This window comes from Callithrix jacchus, chromosome 5 (genome assembly GCF_049354715.1).
Source record: "Callithrix jacchus isolate 240 chromosome 5, calJac240_pri, whole genome shotgun sequence".
Taxonomy (NCBI): Eukaryota; Metazoa; Chordata; class Mammalia; order Primates; family Cebidae; genus Callithrix; species Callithrix jacchus.
Window position 1 is genome coordinate 93118581 of NC_133506.1, and position 25652 is coordinate 93144232.

Below are 25652 nucleotides of genomic sequence, written 5' to 3' on the forward strand. Positions count from 1 at the left end.
GCCACCTACAGATTTATTAAACTTTATTTCCTCTGAGTCTCTGGGCAGTCAGCAGGATGTAAGGCGAAGTGGCAATAGCTGAAGGGGTCTGAGCAGAGCTGGTGCTGGGAGGGGCCGACATGGACAGGAAGAGGAAGAGATTTAAATATCCAGGGCAGAAAGCCATTAATGGGTCTCCTTCATCTGTTTTTGTATTTTGTGTAGCATCTCCTGCATCCGCCGGAGCTGGAATAGGCATAGGCATCAAAATGGGCCTTTTTGGAGAGTCCTTTAGTATTGGGGAAGTGCCCCAAATTTCTAATCCCTTAAGCCAGGACCTTGGTAGCCCTGAGGTATGATGGAGACTCTGGACAGAACCACCTATTGACCTATCCAGGACCCAAACAGGCAGCAGAGCCAGGGATCTTTCTATTACCAAACCAAGAAATACCAATGTTGATGATCAAACAGGGGACCTTCCCTATACCCCATACTGCTCTCACCTCCTCATCTTTCTCTCGGATAAGCTTCTCAGTTTCTGGATCTGACCCTGGTGGGACAGCAGGGATGGGGAAGTCGGTACCACTCTCTCGAGTCAGTTTGCTAAGAGAAGAGAAGGGTTGGTAAGGCTGGGAGGACCCCAGTACCCACTTAGATTGGGCCTATAGAAGAACAAAAGAAAGGTTTGGTCTCACCCAAGGCTAGGCTTGGGATCCCCCTGCCACCTTGTCCTGGCTTCTGGTCATACTTGCGATTCCGTTCCTTCACCAGGCGGGTTATGCTCTGGATGCACTGTGCCCGGTAGTTCTCATAATGTGTCTCCCGCGTCACATCCTTCAGGTCCTGCATGTGGGTACGCACCAGCATTGTCCTCAGCTTCACAAAGTCACAGTGCCCTGGGTTTTCCACTGCATAGCAAGGCTAGGGGTCAGCCAGAGGCATAGGTAGGGGAGAGCCACTGAGGGGCAAGGAGATACCCCGGTCACAGGCTCAGTGCTTTACCTTCCACGATGCCCCAGGGGTAGAGTCGGCCCTGAACTCGCCGCCCTCTGGCCTCTACTACAGTGTTGCTGCCAATGACTGCAAATGGGATGCTTTCCTGGAAGAGGTTAGGGGTGCCTGTCAACACCCTCTGTTCTCACCTGTTTCTTTCCACCTGTATCGTCATCTTCTCTGCTTCACTCTGGAAAGCCAGGGTCCTTTCCCACCCTGATAGCCTGAATATAGAATTCACTCCCTTTTTCCACCCAGAAGAAACAAGATGGGAAGGGGATGCCCTAGAGTGGCCCTACCTTTAGGGCTTGATTCTGCAATTTGAAGTCCTCATCCTCATCAGAGTCACAGTCTGGGAATTGATAGATCTTGATTCCAAAGCACTCAATCTCCTCCCGGATCTGGCAAACAGATGAAGGGCCCACAGTTCTGGGGACCACATCCTTTCTAGAAGCCCACCTGATCCCCTCCCATCACCAGCTTCCCTCACTTTGCGTTTCTTGCAGTCCACTTCAGGAGGTGTCAGTGTGTCCGCCTTAGCCAGGATAGGCACAATGTTGACCCGCTGATGCAGGGCCTTCATGAATTCAACATCCAACGGCCGGAGCCTGGAGAACAGGAATCTGTGACCACCTGCTAGTGGCAGCCCTGCCCCTGGGCTCTTGGCCTGTTCCCTTGACAGAACCCGGTGGTGCCAGGAGCCTCAGGCTTGGACCATACCCGTGGCCGAAGGGTGAGATGAAGTACAGGCAGCAGTGCACCCTGTTGTCTTGGATGTTCTTTCGGTTCAAGCCACTCTCATCTCGGAAATACTGCTCAAACTGCTGATCAATGTATTCTGCCACAGGCTTCCAGCTGGGGCAGGGACAGACAAACAGAGAAACTGTGAGCGTGGGCGCCACCTAGTGAGCTTTGGGACTGCAGAGAAGTAGCCCCTCCCTGAGCAGTGTTTTCAAGACGTTGTTATTCCCTGGCTTGCTTTACCACATCTTCAGGGAAATTCCTGAATGGGATGGTGTATACCTCGTCTTGATACAAAAGCCTGAGTACTCAGGCAGAGTTTAATAAATACTAGTTTGATGACAGGAAAAGGGCCCAGGTGATCAAACAAAAGAGTAAGAATAGGCTGGGTGTGGTGGCTCATGCCTGTAATCTCAGCTCTTTGGGAGGCAGAGGAGGGCGGATCACTTGAGGTCAGGAGTTTGAGACCAGCCTGACCAACATAATGAAACCCTGTCTCCACTAAAAATACAAAAATTAGCTGGATGTGGGTGGTGTGCACCTATAGTCCCAGCTACTTGGGAGTCTGAGGCAGGAGAATCACTTGAATCCAGTAGGTGGATGTTGCAGTGAGCCAAGAGCATGCCACTCCAGCCTGGACAATGGAGTCAGACTGTCTCAAAAAAAAAAAAAAAAAAAAAATAGCAAGGTAGGGCTGCAAGCAAACACCAACTGGAAGCCAGGGAAACCCTAAGTCAGGTTTCCAGTCTAACCTCAGAGCCTTTTTGCTCATGTGTTTCTACCCTCTCCTCTACCTCTCCAAACCCATTCTATCTTTCAAGCCATAAGAACCATCTCTTCCACGAAGTCTCCTTTGACTATACCTCTCTCCTTCTCTTCACTACACCCAAAACAAATAAATAAATTAATATATTTCCCCAAGAACCTCAATTTCATATCCTTTGCGCTTCTATTATCTTGTTTAATCCTCACTGCCCTCACAGGTGGACATTAGGCATTATGATCACCATCACTCTCATTTCATACATGAAGAAACTAAATCCAGAGCAGCTAACAGACTTGTTCCAGGCCCGATGTGGTAGTTCCCGCCTGTAATTCTAGCACTTTGGGAGGCTGAGGTAGGCGGATCACTTGAGCCCAGGAGTTCAACAACAGACTGTGCAATAATATAGCTACACCCCCATCTACAAAAAACTACAAAAAAATTAGCTGGCATACACCGGTAGTCCCAGCTACTTAGGAGGTTGAGGTGGGAGGATAACCTGAGTCCAGGGAGCCTGGGGAGGTGGTTGATCAGGCCACTGCACTCCAGCCTGGGCAATAGAGTGAGAACCTGTCTCAAAGAAAAAAAAATGGCGGGGAGAGGACTTGCTCTAGGTCATTTAGCTAGTAAATTCTCTACCCATCTGAGCCTCTACAGCTCAGTGCATTTGCCATTACACATTGCCTGACCCATTTACTAATTTAAGTTGCTATCTGATTGAAACATTGTTAGAGAACTACCCCCACCTCCCCTGCTTCCCTGTTGCCACTTGACTATAAGCCTCTCAGGGATAGGAATCGTTCATGCTCATTCTAAATCCCTTAAAATGTCCAGCTCAGGCTGGACATCTAGTATGTGCTCAATAACATTCTAGCTGATTTGATGCTTTCCTGTTGCCAAAATTCTGAAATTCTTAAACATTTTGAACGAAGGGCCCTACATTTTCATTTGCACTGGGCCCAACAAATTATGTTTCTGGTCCTGCAATTAGCATTGTTAAAATTCACCAGTATGCTATAAATAGCCCTTTGCACTCTTGAGTGTGCATGCATCATGCTGGGTGATGATCAGATCAATTGGAGAGGTAGTTAAGGGCTGGTATGTTTTAATTAAATAAATGTCTGACAAAATGAGTATATATGGAGGTGCACTTTAAACTGTGAGGTGCCTGGAAAATGAAGTTATTAGTATTATGGAAGGTAAGAGACAGTAGATAAACTGATTTAAGAAGATCATTTGCTGAAGATCATGAAGTTACTAAATGCCAATCAAGATCTGAACTCTCTGTCTAGGGCTCTTAGCACCACCTGCCTAACTTCTTCATCAAAGGTATCACCTTTTCTCCTGTCAATCTCATCAATTCCCCTCTTCATCTACTCACTTAGGTCAGACCATTAGCTAAGCATCCCTCTAGCACCTGAAAAATAAAAAAGCCCAAATGATAGGAGGTTGTGGTAAAGCCAGCTTTTCTTTCACCAGGTAGCCTAGAAGGTACCTGGAGTTTAAACAAAGTTCCACCATTTTTCCCCGTTGCCTATTCTTCCTCGCCTTTACCCTCCCTCCATTCATGACCAGCCCTTCAACATTTAGGTACCCTTGTTTGTGGCACCTAGACTGTTGCTAGTGAAAGGAAAAAGTGTGAGTTTATTGAGCATCTACTATGTAATCAAACTCTGTCCTACATGTTTTCACACTTCACATGTGTTTGCTTTTTGAGGCTCTTCTTTCTTATCTGTTTTTTTTTTTTTTTCCTTCTTTTTTTTGGTCTCACTCTGTCTTCCAGGCTAGAGTGCAGTGGTGTGATCACGGCTCACTACAGCCTCGACCTTCTGAGCTCAGTGATTCTTCTGCCTCAGCCTCCCCGGTAGCTGAGACTACAGGCCGATGCCACCATGCCCGGCTAATTTTTTAAACTTTTGTAGAAATGGCATCTCACTATGTTGCCCAGGCTGGCCTTGAACTCCTGGCCTCAAATGATCCTTCTGCCTCAGCCTCTTCTTTCTTATGTCCCTACCCCATTAAAGAATCATAGGGCAGAACCGGAACATTAGAGGAACATTAGAAGTCACCTATTCCAATCCTTTTCCTCTTACTTAAAAATAAAGGAGGGGGTGGCTGTCAAGTAAGGGAAGTTACATGCTCAAGGTCATAGACCTCTTCCTCCTGAGAAGTATGACTATATCTGGGCCTATATGTATATCTGTGTGTGTATGGAGAAGGGTGGCTCAGGGGCAGCTGGAACTGTGCTTAGTCAGACATACCACTCTGTATTGTTGACTGCATCCCCAAAACCTGGTGTGTCCACAATGGTGAGCCGCAGCCTTACACCCTTCTCTTCTATGTCCACTGCATGCTTAGTGATCTCCACAGTTTGCATGATCCGCTCTGGAGAAGGGGGAAACTGAGGCCAGGGCAAGGGCAGGGATCTGCCCAGTCAGGATGAACCACCCACCCCAAACTGCTTCATTGCCCAGACTGCTTCATCCACATTGCACTCTCCACCCCCAAGCTGCCTGGGGGACTGTTCCCTGGGAACCAGCAAGGAGTACATTTCCCAACACAGGAAATGCCAGTGGCTGTTGGCTCTGGCCCCAGCCTCTTCTCTGATGCTGTTTTTTTTTTTTTGTTTTTTTTCTTGGATTCCTGGAATCCTTGGGGGTCAGAGACTCATTCAGAGAGCAAGACTCTAGTCCCTGCCCTGCTTCAGCACCCAAATCTTTAGGGAGCTGGCTGGTGGGCTGCCAGGCAGATAGGCCTATGGAGGGCTGCTGTCAGTCTCTCTAGGAAGCCTTCATTTCCAGCATGTGGGGGAGAGTCCCATCCCCCAGACTCTGGAGTGAGTTTAATTTCCCAAGACAAGTCTGTCCGATTGTCCTCTCCTTTCCTTACCTTCAGCACCAAGGAGTTTCCGGTCCCGGTACAGATCAGTGAGGAAGAGGCTATTGACAAGTGTAGATTTGCCCAGGCCAGACTCTCCTGAGAGGAGAGAGGACAGAGGCACCAAATCAGAAGGTAAGATCTATAGCCAAAAAGCAACTCCACTGGATTAAGGTTTAGAGGAAACTACTTTCTTATCTAATCGGAACTAGACTAACTATAGTATTTTAGAGTTTGAAGGAAGCACAGAGATTGGCTTGGGAGAGCAAGAGATTGCTCAAGGTCACACAAAAGAGGCAAATACTAGAAAAGTGTTGGTCAAATGTTCTTTGCAACCAATTTGTACCCCCACCCCAACCCAACCCCATATACATACACTCTCAGAGGCCAATAACTCGTGGTTATTTGGCAAAGAGGCACAGCCACTCACTGCTTGCTCCTTTCAACCTATACTCCCTTCCCACTCAGGGACGCACACACCATCCCCACCTGAAACACACCCTGCCCAACCCAGCCCTGCCCCTTTTCTACCTGCCACCATGAGCGTAAAATCTAAGCCTTTCTTCATGGACTTTCGGTGGACTTGGTTGGGGAGGGTTGCAAAGCCCACATACTCCTTGTCATCCTAGCAGACAGGAAGGCAGAATGCGTCAGGACAAGGAGCTCAAGGGGCCCTGGCACCCAGCACTGATCTTCTCTCCCTTTCAGGTCTTTGCCCCAGCCTTTAAGAAGCAGTGCCAGACTCCTGTGAGCTCCTATTTCAGGCCACCAACTGGGCCTCCTGCCATTGCTGAAACTGTTAGTTTCCAATGCCCTTGGGGGCAGATATCACAGAGCTAGGGCTGACACAGGACTGAAAGAGGTCCCAGACACACACACACACACACACACACACACCCCACCCCGGTCTTCCTGCAGCAGCCCACTGAAAGGCAAAGGCAGGGCTGGGGGCTCTACCTCAGAAGAATCACAGGGATCAAGCTTGCCCCATGGGCTGCGGGGCCTAGCAGATGGGCTGAGAGGGGCTGGGGCACAGAAGTACTGCTGGCTGTCAGAGGACTGGGGCCACGAGGGGGGTCTGAACTCCAGGTCATCATCATAGAGGTCTGGGGCCTGGGGCCTGGATGCCCAGGTCTTAGCCTCTGGTGGGTGGCAGCTCTCGCTTCCTGAGAAATCCTTCATGAACTTGCTCAGTTCTCCATCATCTGTGGTGTCCTCCAGGAAACGCTTGATCTGGGGGAAGTGGGGTGGGTAGAGTAGGTAGGAGGTGATGGGAAGGGAAGAATGAGGAAGGAGATGGAAGACAGGAGAAGGCAAGAGGGAAAGGGAAAGCACTTGTGGTTAGAAGAGAAACTGCAGCCAAGCCAGACCAAGTGCTCACCATCCCTCCCTCACCTGCTCACAAGCCTCCCCAGTCCAAGATGCCAGGAAGGGCCCCAGGGTCCAAGAAGAGCCCTGGGCACCCCCAAGTCCCTGGCAACTGCTCTTGAGAACTGAGGAACTCCAGTTCTGGTCTCCCTCTCAGCAGCACGTTTTTTGAGGCTGCCTTTCCTGGGGCTCTGGCCTAGCCAGGGACTATCTCAGGCCAGGAAGTAAGGCCAGACTGATTAAGATAGAGCAGACAGAGGCATTAGACCCAAAAGGAGAGTACAGAGCCTCAGAATGGGGCAGGGGATGAGGGAAGTAGGTAGGAGAGAAGAGAGCTGCCTGTGCCAGGCAGGTCAACCAGCAGGGGGTTCTGTGCCTCCTGTCACTACTGGTCAGTGAGCTGGGGAACTGAGGTACAGATTCTACTGCCAGTGCTCAATCCCCAAGGTTCACGGCCCAGTGCTCAATATAGCTGATCCTACCCCTTACTTCAGACACTGAGCCACACCCAAATCTGACCCTGGGCCCTGGGGAGAAGAGTAACCTGCCAGTGGATGCTGACTGTGGGTGGAAGGCAGCTGGGAAGGACCAGCTAAGGGATGATGGAAGAGCCTGGAGAAGGCTGAAGGATGGCTGGGCCTCCAGAGCTTCTGACAGCCCCCACCTGTGAGGGACATATCAGGGGAAGCACCCTCAGTTGTTTCCTTACCCCTCTTCCCAGCCAGCAGGGTCTAGCCTAAACCATGACCCACAGGGGGTGGTAGGCAGAGAATGGTCTGACTCCTCTGTAGAAGCCTGTTCTACCCTATCCCCAGCTCAGAAGAGGGACCATTTCCCCCCAACTCTCATGGTCAGCTCTAGACCCTAAAGATTCTCCTCTCCTTTGGGGGTCAGCCTCCTTTGTGGGGTGCCTGGCAGTGCTGGGTTCAGCTCCGCCTCACAATACCCACGTGCCACCCCCAGACAATGGACAAGGGCCAGCTGCAGAAACTGACTCACTCTCTGGGGGTTAGCCAAGCTAGTGGGGACTACCCCAGACCACTGTGGAGTCACAGCTAGAATTGGGGAGATAAGACGGCCACAGTCTTCCTACAAAGGGAAGACTTGAGGGAGGTGGATATGCACACTGACAGGTATATGCTAGAGGGAAGAGGTTGAGATAGGGAGGTTAGAGGAAAAAGTCTGCTAGGATCTACTTCCAGGCTGTCGCCTCTCAAGTCCTCACGCCTGCTTATAGCCGTAGTGCTCACCTGGACAGAGGGGAGGAAAAAACTGGAACCAGCAGGTGGAGGCTAGGTGTCCTGAGACCAGCCTAACCCAGGGCTTTTCTTACCTATGATATTTGTGAGGTCCAGTGGCGACCATACATCCCAGTTTATGCCTGTTGTCCTGACATCATGATTAATTGTGCCCTTTCACTCTCAAAAGTGTCCCAGCTTAGACAATTAATTATATGGCAACAGAAAAAGGGTGGAACTTGGGGGCAGCAGCTCTTGTTGTCTGGCAGATAATAAGTCTGGGGAATTCCAAGAAATCCTGCCTCTCTGCACAAATCCACAATGACCCAGCAGTTGGTCTGGGGATCAGGACAAGGGTGGGAGAGAGAAAGCTGTGCTTCACCTGGTTTCACTCAGGGACACTGAGTGGAGAGGCAGGGAAGGGAGAAAGAAAGGCACTAATGAAGATCCCTAGCCCCCACGATCTTCCAGCAGAGCCTCCAGGAATCTAGCACCATCCTTATCTCTGCCAGCCCTGGCCACTCATCCACATGGAGGAGGCCACAGGGGCTCTAGACTAGGAGTCAGGATGCTGGGGTCCTCACCTCCTGCCTGTCCATCCCCACCACCAGCTCTGCCAGTGACCAAATCGTTTTCTGACTTTCAGCCCCAATCCCATCCAAGGCAGGGAGAAGACAGGTCAGGTCCACCCATCTCCCAGAGCAACACCTTACCCAGCTTCAGTCCTGTCCTCAGGGACAGAATTCCCTTGCCATCCCAATGAATGGTCCATGTCCCACGCTTCAGACTCCCTGTCAACAAGCTCTAGGTCTAATTTTATCTCCCAGGCAAAGTTCCTCATACACGGAGACAGCCTTGTTTTGATGCTCTTGTTGTCTAGCTTCCTGGCTTGCTCCTTTCCTTTTCTCTTTGACCCCCTTCTGTCTCTGGCAGGGGCCAAAAAAGCCTGTGGAATGTCTTTCCCCACCCCCCCTTCCCTTGGCTCCCACCCTCCAAGGACAGCTCAGCTGCAGCAGGATCACTTGGTTCCTCTGCAGTCCCCTTCTCCTCTGATTGGCTGCCCCATGACGCCTGCCCACTGCCTACCCTGGTGGGCACAGCACCAACCTCCCAATGTCTGCCTGCAGCACAAGCTCTTGATCCATTTGACCTCTCCTGTTAACCTCCAAGGACGCCGTGATCTGCCTGAGGACTATGAGCTGTCCCCAAGTGACCCAGCCCATCAGCACTTGAGGACAGCCACCCAGGATACCCATTCCCAAAGGATTTCAATGCCCCAATCTCTTTCTTTCACCTTAACTTTAAGCAGTGCTGGAGTAGGACGAGATGCCCTATAATCCCCCATATAGATTTTTGTGGGAATGGCCCCATACTTCTTCCCAAGTGTCCCTTTCTTTTTTTCCAGTGGGTAACCTCACTGTCTTTAGAAATCTGCTCCTAGATTTCCCTGCAGGGAGCCCCGCCACAGAGGGGACTTTGCTCAAGAGACTCCCCTTACCCTAGGACACCTCACCTCCTACTCATAGCAACCTATATCAATTCCACCACTCCATTGCTTCCATAGCGTCAACAGGGGAGATGTTAGCACTTGGTCTCTGAAGAGCATGGGTTCAAGACAATGGGAGGCTGGCAGCCCAGAAACTTCAGAGCTGCCATTTAAGTGGGAGACAAATTAAGAGGCCTGGTTAGAAGTGCGCACTCAACTAGGAGTCAGGGGGCCACTGTTTCTGGTTGGAAGGAAACATCTTTTATGAGTCTGGATAGTATCTTAATTTCAGGACCTTAATGGTCTGTTGTGAATGGCTCTTCCTTGCCTCCCAGGGAGGCTGGGGAGAGAAAGCACTCACAGATGTTAGTGTGTTGAACCTGAGAAGAGAAGGTGCATCTCAAGTCACAGAATGGTCATTAATGTTGACCTGTCATTCTTTTCGCATGTAAATTTCAACTCCCTGGGGCATCTGGGTTGGGGAGGTCTTCCCCACTGATTCCTGGGACACTGATGTCCTTGGACAAAGAGACCCTCATAGAAGAGTCTGATCTGAACCAGTCAGCCTAAGAACTTGGCTGGCTTGAGAGCAGGGGCCTGAGGATGGGGACTTTGGTGGTGGTGGTTGGAGTGGGGGGTGTCTTTAATTAGAGAAGAACAGGGTGGCCTTAGACAAGCTGAAAGCACCAAGACCTCAGCTGAACTGAACTTAGTGTGTGGCAGAAAAAGCCCCTCTAGCCCCTGCTGGGCTTGGCACTGGGGACAATCAGTGCTTCCCCAGGCTTCCATCCCTAGAACGATCAGTCCCTCCATCCCCCATGTGGGGAGAAGTGGGGGACAGGAATAAGGACAGGCCTCTCCCAGGAACCCCCTTTGGGGAAGGTCACAGGGTCACCAAGACTTCCTGGCCAAGGCTTGGGCCTCTGCCTAGACACAGCTTGAGAGGCAAGCCCAAAAGTTGGCCCTTCCAGACCTGAAAGCTTGTGATCCCAGGGGGCCCAGGGAGTTCCCTTCTGGAGGCTGCCCACAGCCAACATCGCACCCCACCGGCTGGTCAGGGATCCCCTCCTGCTATAAACAATTTGTGCCCCCAGTGCAGAGGGCAAAGGCTGTAGGGCTTCCAGACTGGGAGGAAAGGATGGTGTGTGGCCTGGAGGTCCTGACAGCCTTATGTTATTTATGACAGACTCGGCAACAATGTCTGGCAGAGAGAAGAGGAGAAGAGAAGACATCTTAAGCCAAGCATCAAAACTTCCTACCTGGGCACCTCCAGGGAGGCTGGCTGGAGTTACTGCTTCTTTTCCCACTAGAGGCAGGTGTGTGGGCACACTGCAGAGGGACCTTGATGGTGGAGAGGGAGGAGGTAGGTGCAGCAGGAGGAAGCTTTCCACTGGTTCCTGATTCGGGGCAAAGAGATACAGCTAATCCCACAGGGCAGGACGGTGGGCTGGGCCTCCTCTCAGGGGTCTCTTTGGGAAAGCCTCAGGGACTGCCCCTTGTCAGGCTGAGGGAAGGAGGGGCCAAGCATCTCACAATCCCTCTTAGGGAGGCAGGCAGTGTTTATGGGCCTCCTCTGTGTTTTCCAGAGGAAGTTGATACGGACCCCGGTGCCCAGGGTAGGTGGGTGAGGAGGGGTTACTCAGGTAAAAGCTGACCCAGGCGAGCATGGGGACCCTCACCTCAGCTCATCACTGACGCGCCTTCCCCAGCCCAACATGCGCGTCTCCGCCGGCGGGCACCTCCCTCAGCACGGACCCACCCCTTCGTTCGAGACCGCAGGCATCACCCAGGGGTCGGGCCCCACTCTGTGGCTGCTCAGAGGGAAAACTTGGGAGCCGCGACGCAGCACCGCCCGGCAGCAGTGCCAGCCTATGCCGGCGACGGCGCCTCCCATCCCGCACAGCCGCGACTGCGGTGCCGCGGGTCCCCTTGGAGCAGCCCGGGAGCTGCCTGTCCTGCGCACCCCGGCCCTGCCCCGCGCCCACCCGCCTGCCTTATCATCTCTGCAGCCCGGGCGGGGCCGGCTCCGCCTGGACAGCGCCCGAGCGACCCGCGGCTGGAGCTGCGCGCCGACCTCACAGCAACGCCGTCCCCCGCCCGCCTCCCCGAGTGCGGACCGCTGGGGGCGGGACCGGCGGCGGGGGAGGAGCGAACCGGCCTCGGGGCGGGGCCTGCACCACAGCGGTTGGGGTAACGGAGCGACCGGGGCCTGGGTGACCACCTGGGGGCCGGCCTCGCAGCCCTTGACCCCAGGAGACATAGAGTATGGAGAGACAGCTAGGGCAGAGCGGAGAGCCTCGGCTCCTCGTCCCCGGGCTGCACCGGACACCTGGCCCTTCTTTACTCAGCTCCAGAAGTACCGCGGGGGCTTGAGCCAGTTCCCAAAGAAAAAAGAATGGCCCACCTGGCATCCCCATAAGGAGATGCCTTTGGAAGGGAGGGGGAGTTGCTGCATGACTTGGAGAGAAACCATTAGTTACCCCAGAGATTCAGCAAGGTTTTCATAAAGTGAAGCCGAATGATGCCCGTTACTGATCACCACACCTCTTAAAGAGGAATGTCAGATATTCTCCACCTCCACCTGAGCTGTGAAGACGCAGGTTAAAGACAGGCTCCCTTCGTGCAGTACCGCAGATTAAAGATGAAAGAGGATTTGCTGCACAAATTATCCAGGGATCATCTACTGGAAGGATGGAAGGGAGAGGCTCAGTGGCTTTAACAGGACGGTGGAGCTTTGCCTGTGGCTGAGGACAGTGGAGAGGGTTGCAGGAGAGGCCAACTCAGGCATGACCCATGCCCAGCTGGGCCCCTCTTCCTCTGAAAAGCAGGTGAGATGCTGAGGGGACAGATGCCTCAGCAGCTTTAGAGGCATTAGAGGCTCAGAAGGGTCAGAGCAGCAGCTAGGGGAAGGCAGATGCTTGGTGAGTGGGGTGTTGGTGAGGGATTTCCTGAGCTAAGTAGGGTCTGAGCTGGTCAGGCTCCTGCAAGTTTCCAGAACCATGTCCTTTCCTGACCCCCAAGACCCCTCTCTCAATGGCAAGCTGACTGGCTTCTCCCTGAATACACTCCGGACAAAACTGAGACCCACAGGCCTAGTCCTCTCTGTTGGTAGAAGTGCCAGAGGCCTGCCTGCCTTATTTCAGTCTAATCTGTAAACCAGTAGCAGTGGTTGAGACCAGTCACAACTCAGCCAGAGGAGGGAAGAGGGCCTGGGGCAGCAGGTACGATCAGGCTGAGAAAAACAATGGGGCTGCTACTGGAGATGTTATTGGCTGTTTGGCACTGGTGAACTGGAAGATGGCAGGGTGTTCATGAGCCAGGAGGTTGAGGAGAAACCTTACTAGCTGAGTGGCCTTGAGCAACTCGCTTCACCTGTCAGGGCCTCAGTTTCCATACCTGAAAATGAGGGGATTAAACTAAAAGATTTATAAGCTTTCTTGCTGCTCAGGCCTTCTAAAAGTGGATGCAGTGGGGGAAGGAGGATATGCTGTAGGCTACTGTAGGCCTTGGAGGAAGATAAGAGAACAACGCAGCAGCAGGAGGTGCTGGAGAAAAGTTGGCCATGCAGTGATTCAGGAGAGGGCCCAGGATCTGAGAAAAGAGGGAGGAGGCAGCAGCTTGGCTCCCATGAAAGGGAAGCTCTAAAGATACAGAGAGGCTCCAGGAAAAGGCCTGGGGTAGATCAGGGGATCTGAAGCTGTACTCAGGAAAACAAAGACATAAAGGAACTAATGGCTATTGGAAGTCTGCAGAAGCAGCAGCTGCTGCCATTAGCCCCAAATGTCAAGCTTAGGCTATACAAAGCCCCACTGTTCAAAGCCCCAGGCTGCCAGTACTCATGTATGCACTCTAAGAATACCTCTTGCATGCTTCCAGAGTCGTGTGGCCTGGCGTGAGGAGAAAGCCTACATCAGGGAAGATAGGCCCCAGCAGAAAGTCTTGTTTTCCTCTATTATAACAGGCCCTTCCCCTGAGCCTCAGCTGAATTCCAAGTGTGGACACAGACACATCTCAAAAGACGGCCCAGCCAGCTCATCCTCAGCTGTGGCTGGAATCCCAGCTCTTCTCTGGCACCTGCTGCCCAGCCTCCAGAGTGCCCTGTGTGTCCTGAGGCAGGTTGGTACCAGCTTGCCTTGAGGAAAGCGAGGCCCTAAGCAAGTCCTGGGACCATAGAACTTAGCTCTAAGCCAAAAATATTCGAGTCTAATCCCTTTCTAATCACTCTACCACAGGCCTAACATGAGGCATGCTGGGGGAAATACAAGCTGAAGACTGATTTAGAGCCCCCCCACCTGCATAAGCCCTGGATGCTAATCTACTGCAGCATTCAGAGGGCTCTGAGAGAATTTGGCCTGGGCACAAGTCCCATGCCAACTTGGCTATTTTCTCACTGCCTGAAAGTCCCTTGCCTCTCTGGGCCTCTGTTTCCCCCACTGAAAGAGAAGACTGGACTCCTCCAAACTCTAGCTCTTAATTTCTGTGTGATGGAGGCCGGGTCTGATACCTGCCTACCTGATACCTGCAGAGCCAAGATACAGCAGCAGCCCCTGCATAAGTCACTGATGATTTATTGAGTACTCTTCCTCATCTCCAGCCAGCAGGTGGCCTGGCCAACTCTGCTTCACCACGGCTCAGCTCTTGGAGCACTAGCTCTCCCTCAAAATTCAACATCCCACTAGACATTGATGGCCTTGACTAGAGTACAACTCCCCAGGCACTGCTAGGGCATGGTATTTGAGCCAAGTGTCTGGGAGAGTATCTAGCTGGGAAACTCAGCTCAGCCACCATCGATCTAGCCTGCTGTCCTGGGCCTGTTGCTTAGGTCAAGCCAACATGGTATGTCCTGGCGCCCTCCACTAGGTCTTTCCTGCCCACCCATAGATGCAGTTTGTATGTCACAGGACCTAAGCAAGGAGGCTGCATGTGGGCCATGTCAGGGCCCAGGTTCAAAGCCAATAATAAAGAGCAACTACCACAGGAAATCAGGATTACAAATCTGCATGACTAGCAACGGCCACTTCTGCCTCTCAGTAGCTAAGTTTCCCTAAAGTGGTGCAGGAACTTATCGTACATCCCTTCCCTGCTGAGGTAGATGAGTCGCTGATGATACAGTCAGAGAGTCCTTGGACCAAAAGGCCATCACTGGGTTGTGTCTTTCACGGAAACCTCAGTAAGTCTGTCCAACAAGGTCTGTGATGGACAAAGGCAAGAAACCAAAATACATTAAGCCCAAATCTTCCCCCAGCTGCTGCCACATGTCCCATGATCCTGGGGGCAGGCATGAGGTATGGGTGGCAAGGCTGGGAGCATTGTGTTTCCTGGCACCTGCTGAATGGCTGCAAAGAGGGGCAGTTCCGAAGCTGGCAGGTTGCTAGAAGCCGACCACTCTGATAGGGAAGACAGTCCATCTAATACCCAATGTGAGCAAGGTAGGACATGGTAGCTCAGGGTTGGAAAGGACTTACATACCTCCTAATGTGACTACGCACCAGATGTCCAAAGGCTCCCCCGCCTTCCCAGCCTCTGCTTAAATACCTACCTCTGATGGCCAAAAATTCACTGATTCTAATAACTGCCCTTCAATCTTTTGGCAGCCAAGTTACCAAAGTCTTCACTATACTGAGCCAAAATCTGTCTCTCCCTGGCTTTTACCCTCCAAATGTCTCCATGCTGTAAGCTTTGCTGACTCATTCCATTGGACTTTTCCTTTAATGTCCACACACTTTAAGTGACCCATCTGCAAACTTTTCTCTCCTAAATTAACCACAAGCCCCTCAAGAGCAGGGGGTATGTCTTCTCTTTTAACCTCTGCTCACTTTAAATCAGCAAACACATGATGTGATGTTTGTCTGGGTGTCCAGGCCCCTGGCCCCAGGAGATGGCTGATCAATATGGATTGACTAAAAAGACTCATTGATTAGTTTTCCATTCTGATTTTAGAGCCCAGACAAGCCTTGAGGCTCTGGCTTCACTGACCCTTCACTTGCCCTTCATCCTGGATGCTCACAAGCTCACACCCACCTCCCAGCCTTGTGGTTTACATGCAAAGATACAGATGTTACTCCCACCAAAACCTTTCCCTTCACAATTCTTGATATCTAAAGATGCTGCTGAAATGTTGAGAATTTATTTTACAGGGAGATGTGGCCACAGAAGGATTTCTATCCCACATAGTTGACTCCCTGGGCACACTGCTCCTTAAAATGCTTCCAGCTTTGCTGAACAAACTCTGAGCCTCAGTTTCTTCATCTGTGAAATAGGGAGAATAAATCCACCCAAAGGTTACTGTAAAAATCCACTAACACACTTAACATGATCACTGAATGAACAGTAGCTATTATCTCTGCTAATGAGAAAATTATCAACACCAAACCAGCAACTGTCAACTGTGACTATTTCAAATGTCTTCCCTCCAAAGGATTTGGAGTGTGCATGTGAAATAGGTGTAGAGAGATAGGAGGACAGAGAATACCAGAGTAATGCCTTAGATGGAAGCGATATTGGAGTGACCAAGCTGCCACCTGTGACCACCGGTGGAGGCAGCTTCTCCAGCTAGACACCATCTCTCAAAGCTGGTGCTTGGTCTCAGATCTACTAATCCAAATTCCCAGAAACAGCCACTCTGGAGACCCCTGGAACTAGATGACTTTGGCTGTAGTGGGTGTGCCAAGGAAGCGACACCCACAGTGTTAGCCTGAGCTTCCCTCAGGAACTGCCTCACATTCTGTCCCCTTCCTCCAGGCTTCATTCAGCCCCCAAGGTGCAGCTGTCTCCTGCTGCTCTCATAACAGCAGCTGAGCCAAAGGCAGCTGAGCAGAGGAGGGTGAGGGGACATGGCCATTTCTGCCTCATGACAGCCTTCCTCTGGCTAAGCAGCTGTCAGGGTGGCTCCTGGGTTACAGATTTGCTTCCTCACCCGAGTATGCACCCTGGCCTCTGAAGCCAAGCTCCCTCATTGACCCAGGCCCACTGTTTCTGTTAGTTGGAAAATCCACCATTTGAAACACCACCAAACTACTCTGCAGAAAGATGTGATGTTGGAGATGGGTTCCAGTCACCAAACAGCTTCTGAAAATACACCAAAAAGTCCACAGTGGTTGTGGCACATTCTTCCCTATGCGGGATTATTCTGGGCAAAATGAATAACTGAGGCCAGGTAGTCTGGCCTCAGTTCTGCTATCAAGCCTGAGAGAAAAGCATCATATTTTTCTGCCCCTCATTTTATAGGCAGAGGGAGTAACGTGCTCAGGTCTCACTGTGAAGCTGGGACATTGTCACCTCACTCTGTGCTTCCAGGTGGACTGCATGACAGCTTGGACTAGGTAACCAACTGTCTTGGTCTGCCCAGGACTGAGGGAATTTTTGAGACATGGCACTTTCAGTGCTAAAACCAGTGAAGTCCAGGGAAACCCTGATGAGCTGGTCAACTTAGCCTGTCCCCAAATTAGCAAGTCATGACCAGAGGTCACCAGCCTTCCATCCTGCTCTGGAATTGGCTGCCCATGGTAGCTGGAAATGAACAGGGTGCCATCTGACGGGGTAAGACGCTTCCTTCCTGAGAAGCTTGCAGTGATGGTCAAACTGCTATAAAAAGCCTCCAGAGATGCCCTGTCCCATTTTTAGCAGCTCTACTCCATTATTTCAACAATTCTCTTTCTTCTGAAGTACAAGCCTCTACACAAAGCAGATAAATGCCAGGTATGGTGGCTTGTGGCCATAGTCCCAACTACTAGGGAGGCTAAGGCAGGAGGATCACTTGAGCCCAGGAATTCAAGATTACAGTGAGCTATGGATTGTACCACTGCACTCCAGCCTGGGCAACAGAGGGAGACTTTGTCTCAAAAAGAAAAAAACAAAGAAACAAACAAAAAAAAAAAAAAAAAAAAAGGGAGATAGCTCATGACCTAGGATTCTGTTAACATCCTCATGAATGTGGAAACTCCTTGAGTTCCTCAGAGGCTTTGGATTTCTCTTTGTAAAGGATGCCAATCTGAGCAAAGTGTCTGTGATTCAGAAGCCAACAGGAGGCTAATCATACCATCCCTCAAGGGCCATATGGCATGTCACCCAAAAGACACTGGGGTCTGCCTTAAGTATCAGTGAGATGGCCTTCTCTGATTCCTGGCCTATTATCCAGAGTTGATTCACAGCCTCAGAAGTCACATTTAAGGATAAGTAGATCAGGTTTCTCAAGGACACAGGATCTTGGGGCTATGCACCCTGTCTATCAAAGGCATTGCAGCCCCTCCCATCAGAACTGCTTTATTTCCAGGAACTCCCCAGGGCTATGTGAGAAGGCAGCCCCCAGTGACCCATTAGGGCACCCTCAGGACCTTCCTGTTGAGCTTTTGCTAGTTCTGATCCCAAAAAAACCATCAGGAATGCTTCCCTTAGTCCAGCACAACCTCCTCTGGGGAGACTCCAGCCCCTGAAGTCCTAATCCAAGGATGAGAAGCATCTGTCCATCCTATTCCTTAGACAAAAGGGCCTTGAGGGGCCATTTGGGAAGGGATCGACACTTAAGAGAAAGAGATGAGCTGAATCAGGAACCATCCCCAGCTCTTCACCCAGAGAGGTTTGTGAAGCTCAACAACAAACATGCTGCCTTCCACAAGCCAGGCGTCGTGGCCAGACCACTAGAGAATTCCTGCCAGGAATGGAATCTGGAACAGACTCTATGGTCAACCATTCCCAGATCAGAGGAACCAGAGGCCTTGGACACCAGCACCACAGAGTCTCCATCCTGAGGCTACATGGGGCCATGCAGGCTGAGGGACAGGCCAGGGAGAGCCTAGCTTTCTCAAATGTTAGAGAGCACCTGGCCCTCCTCCATGACACCCTACCTCCAGAGAGTCAGAGAAGACCAGCAGCCCAGATGCCTGGGAGCCTTCTCGGCTTCTAGGAAGCAGCTCTGCTGCTGAACAGGGCTGGAGAGCTGTAATTATTGAGACAGGATAAGAGCTATTTTAGGAAGGAGCCATCCTGCTGCCAAGGCTTTTGACTTCCTAAACTAAAACAAGATGCACAGAAAAAGGGGGTGAGGGTGGGGGAGAACAGGGAGGAGCATGCTCAGTCAAAAACATCAAATCTTGACCAAAGGGAAATATTAAACCCTTCCCAAAGGTACACATTTGCATCTAGAGGTGAGCAAAAGTCTAGCTAAGAACACTATCATCCCCTAGCTTTGGGAAGGAGGGCGTAACCCTTCCTTCATCATCTATCCATCTCCCTATGGACTCCCTCTCTCCTAAGACTCTCCAAGAGCACTACTCAGTCTCTTCCATCTATTTTGACATTTGGGCACAAACATTTCATATTGTTGTTTAAACGTTTTCTGTCTGTGTCTTATCTCCCCAACCACATGGCAAGTTTCTCAAGGCCAAGGAATGTGTGTACTGCAAAGCTTCAATGCTTCCCCTAAAAGTGCCTAGCAGAGTGCTACGCATCTGAATAAAAACTGTTTATGGAAGGGAGAGAGGGAGGAAGGAAAAAGAAAGGGAGGGACTCACTGTCTTGCATGGAGACAATCTCTGAAGGTAGCCGCTCCCACCTACAGCTGAGCTCATGGCATAAGGCTGGATAAGAACCCATGGCAGTGGAAGGTGGCAGCCTTGTTTCTAGACACCTCCCCTTCAGCTGTTCCATTATCTGAGCTTAGGCCAACCCCCACTATGAACTCATTTGTTTTCTATGGCCAACTGTCCATCCTGAGTCAGCCTATGAATGGGACCCATTAGAGGCCATTGCTAGGCTTTGAATAATAAAGAAATATGGCAAGAGGAAGAATGGAAGTAGGAAGAGCTTTGACCATCTTATCAAACATGGGCCAAGAATAGCGAAAGTACTCATGGGAACAATGCAGTGAAATCAGGACCCTACCAAAAATCAGGACACAGGACTGCCAAGAGCAGAGTCCACCTTGAGTTTTTCCAAGTTGAGGACCCAAATAGTGTGTAACCCAGAAAAGTGACACCTTTCTGGAATGCCCCAGGCTGAAAAGGGGAGAACCAGGTGGGGACGGATCCAGTGGCTACCTAGACGGCCTTCCCACAGAGCACTTGGCAAGATTCATCATCTGCCAAAATGTCTCTATTCTCTTTTTCTAGGACTGCAACTAGCTCATACAGTGCTTTTGTGCAAATACCCCTCTGGAAAGATGCAGACCCACAGGTGAACAGCTTAGCAAATGGAACATACGTTAGATTTCAGCCCCCACTTTCCCCCTCCACCAGGTGCTCTTGTGCAGTGAACAGTCTGCCCAACCATAGGGAGCAGCTCTGTCTCCCCCCATACCCACTCCCATTATAGGACAGGAGAGGGATTTGGATAGTGGGGTGGGCACATGAAGACTGGAAGTAACCTCCCAAGGGTGTTCTTACCTCCTCATCTGTCATAACAGAGAATTAGAAGCCAGGCATTCCCGGGGGGCAGCAAGTGGAATTCAGAGTGTGCCAATAGGAAAGGAAAAAGAGAAATTTACTAAAGATGCCCAGTGGACTTGGGCACACCTGGCCCAATCCCTTTCTAGTGCAAGTGGCCCAAATAATAGCAGCTGGTCTTTACCGAAAGCTCACTGTTGCCAAGTACCGTGCTAAGAGCTTTAGAGGTAATACCTTGTAATAATCCTCACAATAACCCTAAGAGGGAGCCATTATTTCCATTAACAGATGGGGAAACTGAGGCTTAGAGAGGTAAAATAACTTACCCAAGGTCACAGTCAGTAAATAGTGGACCCAGGGCTCAAATCCAGTTAGTAACTCAAGTTTGTACTTAACTGTGCCCCTACTTTATAGAGCTTTGCTGTCTCTGAGGAGCAGGACTGCCCTTCTCTGCTCTTTGCTGACCATCACTAGGAGGGTTCATGCTGGTTGGGATTGGATGGCATTCCCAGGGCTCTCTGCTCCCAGGAACTGCTTTATCCAGAGCCCTGGCCTCTGTCATGCTCAAGGGCTGGAGTGTATTTTGGGCCATGATGTTCACAACAAGAAGCCCCTGCTGCCAAGATTTACTCCATGAAGGTGGTCCCCACCCTCCCCTGTCCCCAGAGAGGCCAAGGCTATAAAGGGAGCAGAGGGTGACAAGGCTGGGGGACACTTCTCTCAAGCATTCTAGAGCTGCAAGATACACTGATGGCCTCAAGGAGAAAGCCCAGACATCTCTGAAGATCCTGCCTGGGCAGCATCAATAAGTACCCTAGGTGGTAGAGTGGGGTCATGAGGAGGGCTCTAAAAAACCAGAGAAACACTTGAGAAGAGTCCCCAGCCGGAATAAATATGAAGTCAACCCTGAGCAAGACTGTGAAGCAGGCAGTATGCTTTGGTGTATTTTTTTTTTAATTACATGATAGGTGGCCAACTAAGCTGAAAGGCTATGAAGCTTAAATTATTCTCCATTCCTGAAGTGACTTCCTATTAAAAGGAGACTCTTGAAAATGGAAAATGTGGCCAGGCGCAGTGGCTCACGCCTGTAATCCCAGCACTAATGGGAGGCTGAGGCGGACAGATCACCTGAGGTCAGCAGTTCGAGACCAGCCTGACCAACATGGAGAAACCCTGTCTCTACTAAAAATACACAATTAGCCAGGCATGGTGGTACATGCCTGTAATTCCACCTACTTGGGAGGCTGAGGCAGAAGAATTGCTTGAACCTAGGTGGAGGTTGCTGTGAGCTGCGATTACGCCATTGCTTTCCAGCGTGGGCAACAAGAGCAAAACTCCATCTCAAAAAAGAAAAGGAAATGGAAAAGATTCCAAGCCCCAAAGAAATTACTCTAATGGTGGAATTTCAGTAAGATGAGAAGTTCCTCTGCTCCTTCAAGTCAAAATCCCAGCATTTATCTCCTAAATGACCCAGCTCTGTAGACACATAGATGCCATCCTCACCTGCCCTCCCATCTCCCAAGCTCCCACAACAGGCCCACAGGAGGGAAAAGTACAGACCTTTCAGCCACCAGATGACACGATTGTTCATTTCCTCAGAGACATCTGAAAGCAACAGAGGGATGGTTGCTTTTCTTCTCCCTGTGGGATGCAAATCCCACCCTCCACTGCTTGCAGCTCCCTTTCTAGCTCCACATTTCTCACCCAAAGGTGCCCTCAGCCCTTGGTCCTCTCCAAGAAGCTCCTCCAGCATAGGACTATATATTCCCACTCTCCCTATCCCTCTCTCTGTGCCCCGTGAATGCCTTCCCTTTCCTGGAAGTCTAAATCCCAGCTCATCCGCACCCCACCCTGTCCACTTTGTTGCCGGAGTATTTACCTGAGGCCCTTATTCTGTTTAACAGCCCTTACCAGCCCTCACCCCAGCTCAGTGCTTCATCTCCACTCAGGAAGCAGCTTTCAACCCCGCAAGCCCTCTTTACTACCTTCAATTGAAAAGGTAAGCAGTGTTGCCTAGAGGAGTCAATGCCTGTCACCTGGCCCAAGCATCGTCATCGATGTCATTAGCTAGGAGCACAGAGAAGCTGGCAGGGAAGGAATGGAACAATGGGCTTAAGTATAGGACTAGCTTTGGCACTGGCAGGAGAGCAGCAGCCCTTAGGCCCAGAATGAAGAGTTGGCCTTTCCTGCCCACCCCAACATCCCCATCTCACTAAACTGGGGCTGCGTCTGGGCAGTCTGCTTCTTCACATACCCAGGAAGAAAGCACTAAACCATTGAATGGGTTGTTTGCAGGCACGCTTGGGGGTCTGTGGCACTTCACTCAGTGGTGCCCCACTTGGAGACTCCTTTGGTGATGGTGGTGGTGATGGGCTTGCCTTCTCTCTCTGGAACTTCAGATCCTCAAATAAAGGGCTAGAGTCTATTTTAAAACAGGACAATAAAGGATCTAGGGAAGGAGAACACTTACGCTCAAAATCAGGTGTTTTTGGCCAACTGCGGGGTATTCCAACTTCAGGATTCAGCAAGGCCCACCATGAGGAGCCAGGCCCATATCTAGGTAAGGACCGAGGAGGCAAGGGCTGAAGGGTCAGTTCCAATTCTGCATGGATGGAGGACTTTTGCGAGATGGGTGTGGGTCCTTTGGACATGTAGGTAGTTTCCAGGGGTTTTTGGGTTTGCTGTTTATAGGTGGGCTCTGGAGTGACAAACATGGATGATTTGTTGGAGTCCTCAGACACTGATAGAGCTGTCACATGGTGAGTTGGCTCTACTGACTCTACCTCTGGGGAGAGGGTGACCCTGCGGCCAACCTTGCTGTTTCCTCGAATTGGGGCCCTCACGTTGGATTCCACCTGTGATGATACTAAGACCTTTGTGGAGGGCTTGCTTTCGGGGTAGACAGAATAGTTGTGAAGAGACTCAGGGTCTACCCATGCAGAAACTTGGTGTACCCCATCAGAATCTCGAAGGACAGAGAGTTTGCGTGATGAGACCAAGTTCATATTTCTATACGAGGCCTTGGGTTCCAAAGGAATTGACCCATAAGGATCTGTTTCTGATTCTTCTACAGGGACCCTTCTCCTGGCTGTCTGATGGTCTGCAGAGACACTGCTGCTTCTGTGCTCTGGGAGAGAAGGACTCCTTGGAGATCTGATCTTAGTAGTAGTCATAATCCTTTGGATGGGTTCAGTTTGTACAGCTTCATCCTTTGGGTAAGACAAAATCCTGCGGGGAACTCTGACTCCTTGGGGGTTCTGGACCTTGGATGGTGGGTCATCTTGTAAGATTTGTGATTGCAAGTTATCCTTCTGGTCTTGAAAACTCAATCGACGAGAAGATTTGCCATCTGGGATCGATGAGGCATGATGGCCAACCTTGTGCCCTGACTTGCTCTCACCGCCTCTTCGTGTTGCTTCCTCTCTGGGTGGACTAACATTCAGTTGTCTGCTTGAAGCATGGGAAGCCAGTGTCTGAGTTCGCTGGCTCTTTGGATGAGGAGAGGAATGGTGGGATGATTCTGTTCTTGGTCCAGTCTCGGTTCCCTGAGGGGTGGGTACCGCATAGCATCCAGGCCCTAACTCCGGGGAGACAGATCTAGGATAGTCTGATGCCGAATGGAGAGTGGAGGGATGTGCAGCTTCTGATCTTTGGTGGGAAGGGTTCAGGGAGACTGCAGCACTTCGATGGCTTGAGGTAAGAATGTACCCATGTCCCCGCTGAGGGAATGTGTTAGTAGTAACCTCAGACCCTCTCTGTGCTGAAACCGATACCTTGGCCCCAGGTTTATTTGTCTTGACAGTTGTGCCTTTCAGAGTAGATCCCATATTTTACCGGCTGGCTTGTATTCAGGAGCCTAATGATGCCTGAATATTTATCCTGTTTTAAAGCTGCTCTTCTTGGGCATCTACAAAATTGGCTGTTGTTCTATGAGTGTCTCAAATAGTCTCCTTAGCTACTGCTCTGTAATGTGATGTCTGGTGATGTCATAAAGGAAGGAGCTTCCTTCCTATTAAACATCCTAGTGTAGAGCCACAATTCTTCACAGAATCCCAAAGCAGTACCTGAAGGGAATATGTGGATTTGTCCTTGGAGTTACATCACCAAGCCTTTGGCAAGTTTTTAACAAAACTGGGATTTTCTTGTATATAGAGAAGGCTCCAGACCCTCCCTTGCTCTCCCCAGATTCTAGAAATTCTCAGGGACTCATCCAGAGAAGGAAACAGCCAGAAGATCCTATGAAGACAAGGTGAAACCAAACATGCTGTGTTCACCACAGTTTTAATAAGGTATAAAGTTGCCCCACTTTTGTTTGAAACTGTACTGTGTACAAGTTAAAAAAAAAAATACAGCTTCAGCCTTTTCCAGTCTCAAGGATTGTTTCATTGCTCCTGGGATAAAAATACAAGTTGCTCAAATAATAAATTCTCACATTCTTGGTCCAGGAGTGTCTAGTGTTTTATTATTAAAAGGGATTTGGGCTGGGTGCAGTGGCTCATGCCTATAATCCCAGCACTTTAGGAGGCTGAGGCGGGCAGCTCACCTGAGGTCAGGAGTTCAAGACCAGCCTGGCCGACATGGTGAAACACCATCTCTACTAAAAATACAAAAATTAGCCAGGTGTGGTGGCGTGCACCTGTAATTTCAGCTAGCCAGGAGGCTGAGGCAGGAGAATCACTGGAACCCAGGAGGTGGAGGCTGAAGTGAGCTGAGATTATGCCACTGCACTCCAGTCTGGGCAACAGAGCAAGACGCCATCTCAAAAGAAAAAAAGAGAAGGATTTGTAGTTAGTCATTGTTTTCTATCATAAATGACTAGTTGGGTACCTAGAGAAATTACCTGAGTTGCCTGGGCCTTGGTTTCTTCACCTGGAGACCACTGCTGGGCACATGGGTGTCACCTTACAAATGTTAATGTCCTTTCTTATGATCCTGTCAGCCATCCAATTAGCCAGACTCTGGTTCTCTTCTGAAGAGTAACTTTCCAATTTGGATGACCATTTTGGAGGAGACTCTGTCACCTCTCTCTCCCTTTCACATGTTCTTTCTCTCTTTTAGACATAGACTTTACTATATACAACAATCTATCATGAACTCTGAAGGGTCATTGAGGTTATAGGATGGTCAGCTTCATTCTTCTATGCTCTACACTGACCATTCTCTTCTGTTAACAGCTTTTCCTCAAAAAAGCTATAATACAATTGATTAGGTTTAGCTATTAATTATGACACTCTAGTCCTGCTTCCCATTGATTTAGCTTTAAATATTTTATTTTGGTTGAGACAGAGTCTTGCCCTGTCGCCCAGGCTGGAGTGCAGTGGCACTATCTTGGCTCACTGTAGCCACCTCCTGGGTTCAAGCAATTCTCATGCCTTAGCTTCCTGGGTAGCTGGGATTACAGGCACCCACCACCATGCCCTGATAATTTTTATATTTTTAGTAGAGATGGGATTTCGCCATGTTGGCCAAGCTAGTCTCAAACTCCTGACCTCAAGTGATCCACCCACCTCAACCTCCAAAAGTGCTGGGATTACAGGCATAAACCACTGTGGTTGGCCTATGTTTTAAGGTTTTTTTTTTTTGAGACAAAGTCTCGTTCTGTCACCCAGGCTGGAGTGCAGTGGCAGGATCTTGGCCCACTGCAACCTACTCCCGGGTTCAAGGGATTCTCCTGCCTCAGCCTCCTGAGTGGCTGGGATTACAGGCATGTGCCACCACACCCAGCTTATTTTTTTGTATTTTTAGTAGAGATGGGGTTTCACCATGTTGGTCAGGCTGGTCTCAAACTCCTGACCTCGTGATCCACCTGCCTCAGCCTCCTTAAGTAC

At 50.4% G+C, this 25652-nt stretch overlaps 2 protein-coding genes across 8 annotated transcripts; one reads left to right on the forward strand and one right to left on the reverse strand.

The window, feature by feature from the left end:
• Window positions 1–23764, reverse strand: LOC100410707 (septin-4). Of its 7 annotated transcripts, XM_078373666.1 has the most exons (14): window positions 22079–23764; window positions 21385–21429; window positions 19825–19832; window positions 6311–6586; window positions 5885–5978; window positions 5366–5452; window positions 4738–4861; window positions 1693–1827; window positions 1463–1580; window positions 1272–1373; window positions 982–1078; window positions 728–887; window positions 483–582; window positions 1–225 (listed from the first exon to the last, which is right to left on the reverse strand). In XM_078373666.1, the coding sequence occupies exons 1-14, from the start codon at window positions 23649–23651 to the stop codon at window positions 166–168; spliced, it is 2979 nt and encodes a 992-aa protein (XP_078229792.1). In that variant the 5' UTR covers window positions 23652–23764; the 3' UTR covers window positions 1–165. The 7 variants fall into 7 exon arrangements, with proteins under 7 accessions (XP_078229792.1, XP_035156503.3, XP_035156506.3 ...); XM_035300612.3 differs by lacking the exons at window positions 19825–19832; window positions 21385–21429; window positions 22079–23764 and adding exons at window positions 10705–10842; window positions 11439–11803; XM_035300615.3 differs by lacking the exons at window positions 19825–19832; window positions 21385–21429; window positions 22079–23764 and adding exons at window positions 10705–10842; window positions 11125–11530.
• LOC144582626 (uncharacterized) lies at window positions 12157–21940 on the forward strand. The gene is made up of 3 exons (XM_078373670.1): window positions 12157–12273; window positions 13322–13561; window positions 21729–21940. Exons 1-3 carry the CDS (start codon window positions 12232–12234, stop codon window positions 21825–21827), a joined length of 381 nt encoding a protein of 126 aa, XP_078229796.1. The 5' UTR covers window positions 12157–12231; the 3' UTR covers window positions 21828–21940.
• Window positions 23765–25652: the final 1888 nt, after the last annotated feature.